Below are 7,500 nucleotides of genomic sequence, written 5' to 3'. Positions count from 1 at the left end.
TAGTTTTAAACCGCGCAAAAATATCCCTGCATTAGTAAGCATCACTGATAGGAAACCTGAGTATCATGGAGATGCGCAGAACGTATGAGCAATAACAATTGTAGGCACCGCTGTCCATTGCTTCCAAAACTTTTCCCAAGGTTAACTCTCTTATATGATCTTCACGTATGTGCTTAATTAAACTATTTAAGACGAAGTGGGCATTAATTATACTTGTTGTCATGGTTTAATAGGAAACCATTCTATCTGGACTGTCATGGTATAATTGACTTTTTCCAACGTAATGTCAAGGTTAAACTACCTTTTTGCGACATTATCCTTGTAAAATGAATGAGCGATATGAATGGACGACCATCCAAGTTGTGGGTAAAAAAAAGAGTTGAGTGTAATTGAGATCCAGTAAAAATTTGACGTTTCAAAGTGCGAAGTGGCTTATAAAGTTTCAAATTCGACCAAATGCTTACCTGTCGTCTATTCTTTGTATCGCTTGACATCTTCTCCATAATTGTATCCACCAGATCTGACAAAATGAGCAATGAAGAAAACATGAAACCCTTTAACATTGAAAGACCCCAAATCACAGAAAGACAAAACCACAGAATTTAGCACGGTTTTCTGACGACTGTCTCAAAACCAGTAAGATAGTTCCAACTCCGTCCAAGTGGGAAGAGGATGATGAACCAATCACAATTTGAGGTTGACATGAAACATGAACTTATTCAGAATTGGTTGAAAAGTAGAGAGTTCTCCCAGTTGAAAGAGATTTGGATTTATGAAAGTCGATTGGAAGCATCGCTACACATACCGTCGGAACCTTTGTATTCATCATAAAGTTGCCTCAGCTCTTCTTCCTCTTCAAATGTCCAAACTGCTGCATTGGTGCTTGCAGATCTAAAAAGCAATGACCATGAATTCACTTATGCATGAACTTCATGAGTACTGAGTACGTTACTCGAAAACTGAGGGCTCTTCAAGTTGAAATGAATTAGCGTTGAAGTGAGTTGATCATAAAGTTAATGTGACACCCGAAATGTCAACACTTATCAAATTAAGTGTAATTTTATTGTTTCAAAAGCATTAACACCCACATTTTTTGGCAACTTTTGCGAAGAGAGATGCAAAGCGGAAATCATCTTCAGAGTCATTAATATGGTCTTTTTTTTTTTTAATTAAGGCTTAAAATTTGGGTTACTTAGTGTTAGTTAACATAGTTTTGAAAGCCAAAAAAAAAGAGATTTTATTTTTTGATCATCGTACCACTTCGATTATGATACGACTCCTGGGTTCAAACCATTTACGATTTTGCATATATTATTATTTGCTAATTTCGCTGACAGTATTTCGTGATCAACTCGATCAAACGCCTTGCTAAAATCCAGGAATAGAACACGCCTTTCTTTTTGCCTCGTGGACGTGTTGTTCGTCGAGTCAAACTACTGATGAATAATTAAAGATCATCTCTCAATTGATTAAAGTTTATTTCTTGATACCTGAATTCCAGACTGCCATAACCTTCTTCTATCTCATAGCAATCCTTTGTACTTTTCCAAATCACTAGTTCAGCCAAGAGTACCGAATTCTTGGGAAGCTTTTCAAAGAACTTGGCTACTACGTACCGGGTAAACTTTACCATTTCCTGCGTGCAAAAGATAAGCATAAGTAGTAACCACTTAGAAACGGTTTAAACCAGTTGGCCTCTTAATAATGCAACAAGGGGTTCAATCAGGCACTACCCAAAAAAACCCCAAGTAGTGGTCACTGAGGGCATGAATCTGGGACCTCTGGGTCACAAGTCCGCCACCCAAACAACTTGGCCACGCTACCCCTTCAATTAAAACGAAATGAACCACAAATAAACAAAGCCTTGATTCGAAAGACTGCGCAGCCATTCTTGGTTTGACACTGAACGGCTGCAAGTACCCAGAATTAGTGGCTTGATTTATTTCTCATCAAAAACAAAAAAAGACAAAAGACCGCAATGCGCCTTCACATAAAGGAAAATGTTAACAACGACAAGTAAACAAGTGTTAAATCACAAATGAAAGCAATTCATACAGCATTTGGAAAGTTCTTGCAACGCTGGTACTTTTCAAAGTTGCAGTTATTCCCACGACCATCTGATGAGTAGAACGGGAATTGCATTTGAAGACTACAAGAGAACGGTATTTAAGGGATGATATTTTTTCCACAGTGTCTCGGGAATACTCGGAATAGAAATCCAAGTGCTCCTTTGCACGAGTCGAGCTTTCTATTTCGGATGCTCTTCCGTCCTGGTTGTCATGGAGATACCGTTCCACGCGAGTTACCCGGGGGATCTGTCCCGAGAAAATGCGCGCGAGAGAAAAGAGCGGAGAGCCGCCATAACCGTGATTGCTGTTACTGCTGTGTAAATGTTAACGAGTAACAAACTGGCCCAACACGACACTTGTCATCAAGAAACCTGACTTTATGATGCGGCAGTTTAATGCATGCTTCAATTTGTTACGACCGGCAAACTCACCTTATACTGGTTTGCTGACGGATCAGACAGAATCGTATGGAATGTATTGAACAAAGATAACTGGAACAGCATGGAAGGTGTCTTCAAATCAATAGCTACACGGTGCAGCATCTTAATGATGGCATGGTTTGTGACTTCTTTGTTTTCTTTGTAAAACTTCAAAAGCCAGCAGTACGGCTGGATGACAGAAGGAGTTGCAAGCCTAAAAAAGAAATTCAGTTCAGGCGACGAAAAGACAAGGGCATCTTTTCCGCGGCAGGTTTAAAACACAGGTCACATTTTAAAGGTCACTCATTAAAGGTCATTGTTTTACTGAAACTAATTTAAAGCAACCCAAAACCTTCAAATTGGTTAACCTTAGCCCTAAACATCGTTTTTAGGCCTAAGTTAGGTCTTGTAGCGAGTGACCTGTACTTTAAACCTGTCGTCTTTTCTGTTAACAGGCGATTTCAGCTGCATTATGAGCAGTTAAGTTGTTCATGTAAGGGAAAAGGTGCCATCAGGAAAGACTTAAGGGGAAGACAAAAGTGCTAAAGCTACCCCCGCAAAAATTCAAAAGTTAACTTCCTTTCATTCAAAATTTATTATAGGAAGATTTTCTGTGTGCCACGTTCAGTTTCATGACGAGTATAATCACTCCATTTTCCATTTTCATTTAGTTATCTGTTTGTTTTTCTTGCTTTATCACGACAGTGCACACAGAAACTTCATTTTTTCCATTGCAATCATTGTTAACTTACTTATTTAAAAACTCCTGAATGCTAAACTCTGTTTCCCGGGGCTGAACAGCAGCCATCTCTTCTTCCTCTGTAAATACAATAAGCTCAACTAGAAGCTCTTATTATTTTCTATTTTTAATAAACATGCTCTTTCTTTGCCAATGTTCCTGAAGACAATGCAAAGTTACACTCCAAAGCGACGGTAATCCTATGATACCTTCTAATTTGTTCTGATGACTACAAGCTATTCAGTTGTTGTTGAAGTGTCATCGGAGCCGACAATTACAAACATCAAATGCAAACAGACATTTCAACTCCCCTTTTATTCGCTACTGCACAAGCTCAGAAACTATAATCGCATAAGTTCAAAGTTCAGTAACACAACAGTTATGACCTGTAGCTTAACTGAATAACTTGAAACCATTTTGAGCTTCCTTTATGTTTAAAACCCTTTCACGTCTTGGTCTGACACTTGTAGATTGCAGTCTGTACAACACCGCATGATTTTAATTGACAACGGGGTTAAAGAGATTGCAACGTCAAGGTCCATTCTAAAACTACATGTATGTCCCCTTTAACCATTTCCCTCCTAAGAAGGGTACTTTTTTATCTCAACCTGTACAACGCCAGACGATTTTACCCGTAAATGGAGAACCCATCCGGGCCGAAAGGTTAACAGTATCAAAATCCACCTAAAAATCGATCGATGTCCCTCCCCTCTCCTCTCCCCTAAGGGCCGATTTACACGATACGATTTTGTCGCATGCGACAAGCATCACGACAGGCCTACGACATGACTTACGATTGTCGCAGCGTTTTAAAACATGTTTTAAAATGCTACGACATTTTTTCTGACGTACACAACAATCGTAAATCATGTCGTGGGCCTGTCGTAAGCCGTTGTCGCATGCGACAAAGTCGTACCGTGTAAATCGGCCCTAAGAGTAACACTTGTAGATTTTACTCTGTGTAACACCTGATAATTTTGCTTGTCGATGGGGAGTCCATTGGGGGCCTAAGGGTTAAGATGAAAATTATACAAGGCTGTTTGTTCTTTTGCATGATAACTTTAATAATCTTTAACACCTTGCATTGATCTTGACATTAAATTGCTACTACAATAACTTCTTGAACTGACCTGGGATTGTCTCCTCCTCTTGCTCTTCTTCGTCATCATTCTCATTTGCTGTATTCACTGGAACAAGGATACAAAGGTCGTTTACCATTTACCAAAAAATTATCGGAAATTACGGAGGGGAGGGTAAAGGGAACATGGTTTTTTCACTCATTCCACTGACTGGAAAATTTTCAGAACGAACGGAACTTCTGAAAAGGTAGTGCCGTTTTCCCCGTTGGGATGTTGCGAATGGAAATTCGAGTTCCATTTAGACGTTTCGAAATAGTTTAACACCTTTTGGTTCTCACGGCAGTGCCTGCACATAAACAACAAAAATGGCGGGTTCTCAACAAACGGAAATGTACCAGTGTTTTTGTTGGTATTAGTCGTGTCCAGTTTGGAAGTATTTCTCACACACAGCTGAGGATCTTGACATTCTGAAATGACTTATGAACTCGTCCATCGAATACACTGGTACGGCATTTTGGCAAAAACTTGCTGCGAAGACATTTATTTAATCTAATTTGTCAGAATTTATCAGAATCTCTTCGTCTTTTCAAATTAACCAACGAGTGTGCTCATCTTGAAATTAACAATCGGCAACTTTTGGTGTGCTTCCACATGAAACATTACAAGTTGCCAAAAGGGAACAGTTGGAAAAACAAGGTAACGTGTAGGATTTGAGCTGCTGGGAGCAGGACTTAGCCTGATCCTAGCAACTCAGTCAAGTGATTAACCCATTTGCAGTACAACTACTTACCAGGAGGTAAATCCATTTTGAAAATATTATTCAAACAAATGAACTCATCCTCAGCACTGATTCCTGCAGATCCAAACTGCTCATCATCTGCCCAGACATCTCTACGGGAAGAACCAGAGATAATGATAAATCATTATCTTTAACAAGATTACGACATTTTTTAATTTCCAAGACATGTTTCGATGTTACGAACATCATCGTCCGGTACAGAATACTAGGCGAAACATGCATAATTAATTAGGATTAAGTGACAAGAATTACATATTTGAGTGAGTTACAGAGTGTTTGAAACAATGTAAAGCCTAAAGCGTAAGATATCAATTTTAGAAACTATTGATACCATAAATGTGAGTAAATCTGCTCCGGTCTATTCAACTGGCATGAAGACACTGAGAAAAATGTTGTGTACCGTTAACTTAAATTCCATATAGGAAGATGCCATGCATGCAAAGCGAAAAAAAAAAAAAAAAATCAATAATAGAGAGAATGAGAACCACAGTACAACTGGCTCAGATGTTCTCTGTTTTCCTAGCTCTGTGCTTTTTCCATCTTGTCGATAACATCCTGTTGCACTGTTGCGTGGCAGACAAATGGCATTCAGTGTGTGACAAATGGTTCTCTTGCTGACTGAGCTTGCAAAAGAGGCAAGGAATTAAGTTCTTCCCCACTGAATGTAGGGCCTGGTATCAGTTTTCACGTTCACGTGATTTAGTTTTTGTGTCTTGCCAGTCTTCCCACCCTCCCAGCCCTGAGCAAGTCCGAAATCGTTTCTTTCTTTTCTTTTCTGTTTTTTTTTGTTGATGGTTGGTAGACGTTTTAATAAATTGCTGTCGATAACATGCTGTTGCGTTGTTTTGTGGTAGACAATTGCAAACGTCATTCAGTGTGTGGAAACATGTATTGTTGCCCCCGAAGGCAACCTAGAAGCCCACGCGTAAAAGGGAAAATATGTAAATTAATATGTATATTGACAGATATTGTTTTTTTAAGTAAAGAACCCCCCAAAACGTATTGCATTATGGAATGGAGGAAATAGCGAATGTTATCTTTTATTGGGTTCATTGTGTACATTTTTCCAATGTATATGTAAGAATGGAAAATTCATCGTGAATGGCCAGCTAAAGAAAGAAATTAAGAGAATGACTTAGAGAAAGGTAATTTTAAGTCAACACTTATAATACTGAGGGAGTACAAGGAAAATTGGAAGAGTCCATCTAAGTGCAATCAACATTTTGTTAAATATTATGAACTCTGCCAACTGATACAAAGAAAAATTTAATGACAGAAATAAAGGCAGGAAAAATTTAGGCATACAAAAGGAAACTTTTTGATGGGGGGGGGGAGGGGGGTGGACGGATTTCAAAGCAGGGTTTTCTTTAAGAATTGAAGAAGCAGGAGAAGAGTATGAACAGGGGAAAATAAATGGTTACCTTGCAGCTCTGAGTAGCGCAACAGCATCAGCGCACTGTTGGTTTCTTAGAAACCCTTGAATTTGGGACAAAGCATGTGTCCTGCAAAATATATCATACCCAGTATTGGCATTATAGTGAAAGGCTGGGAATTTAATGACTGATTATATCATGTACATGTAAACATTAAACCTTTCGAAGGCTTTGTGTTTAATTTTATTAGCAATGTGAAAAAAACGTAAGGTACAGATTATGGTTAAGTGTGTTTCTAAACATCTTTACATCTTCAATCACACATCCCGAGAGATTACTTTTTCAGCTTACTGGACCATTTAAACCTACTAACAGCTTTGACTGCACCAGCCAAATAGAAAACAACTGCTTCACTTACCAAATTTGCAATCTGTAGTATGACCTGTTCATTTATTATTTACGGGTATGGGTTGCAAAATAAAAAGTTAAAAACTCCTTCTTCATTCTTGTATGTGCAACCTTCAACAAAAAATGACTATAGCAATGGCTATTCTTGACTTACTTTTGCTCATCAACAGGAATTTCAGATGCTGCATCAAATGGCACAATGGACTCAGGTATGTCTCCTGCATGACCCTGAAGCACTGCTGACAGATCTGATGCCAAATCTTGCCATTTCTGTTCAGTTTCCTCGGGAGTCCAGTTGGCAGGAGTAGCTGAAAAGACAGCTACATTAATAATTATCAACCAAATTGAATTTTAACAGGAATTGCACTCAACCAACAAAAGGAAAAAAGGTATTAAACCTTACCTGCGGGTGCAGTTCTTTTCTTTTTCTTAGTAATTTTTTTCTTTTTCTATAAATTAAGTAAAACAAATATGCTACATCTGAGTGGAGGCCTGCAATAACCAACTTTTTCGAACCCATGTTGGAGGACTGTTCCAAAATAATGCACAGAAACGGGTTTATCTACTGGGTTGAAAGGGTAAATTGACCACCATAAAGAAATTAGAGAGTCGAT

At 38.6% G+C, this 7,500-nt stretch overlaps 1 protein-coding gene across 1 annotated transcript in view; it reads right to left on the bottom strand.

Moving 5' to 3' along the window:
• The window catches only part of LOC138041415 (protein timeless homolog), a 72,084-nt gene that overhangs the window by 14,739 nt on the left and 49,845 nt on the right, over positions 1-7,500 (bottom strand). The window contains exons 22-31 of the mRNA XM_068887205.1: positions 7,290-7,335; positions 7,041-7,194; positions 6,527-6,607; positions 5,097-5,197; positions 4,358-4,414; positions 3,241-3,307; positions 2,501-2,702; positions 1,491-1,636; positions 806-891; positions 465-520 (exon numbers count right to left, since the gene is read on the bottom strand). Of these exons, the coding sequence (XP_068743306.1) occupies positions 465-520; positions 806-891; positions 1,491-1,636; positions 2,501-2,702; positions 3,241-3,307; positions 4,358-4,414; positions 5,097-5,197; positions 6,527-6,607; positions 7,041-7,194; positions 7,290-7,335 (996 nt within the window). The remainder of the gene's footprint in view (positions 1-464; positions 521-805; positions 892-1,490; positions 1,637-2,500; positions 2,703-3,240; positions 3,308-4,357; positions 4,415-5,096; positions 5,198-6,526; positions 6,608-7,040; positions 7,195-7,289; positions 7,336-7,500) is intronic.

This window comes from Montipora capricornis, chromosome 1 (genome assembly GCF_036669925.1).
Source record: "Montipora capricornis isolate CH-2021 chromosome 1, ASM3666992v2, whole genome shotgun sequence".
Taxonomy (NCBI): Eukaryota; Metazoa; Cnidaria; class Anthozoa; order Scleractinia; family Acroporidae; genus Montipora; species Montipora capricornis.
Note: the sequence above shows the minus strand (reverse complement) of the source record. Positions and strands in the feature narration are given on the sequence as shown.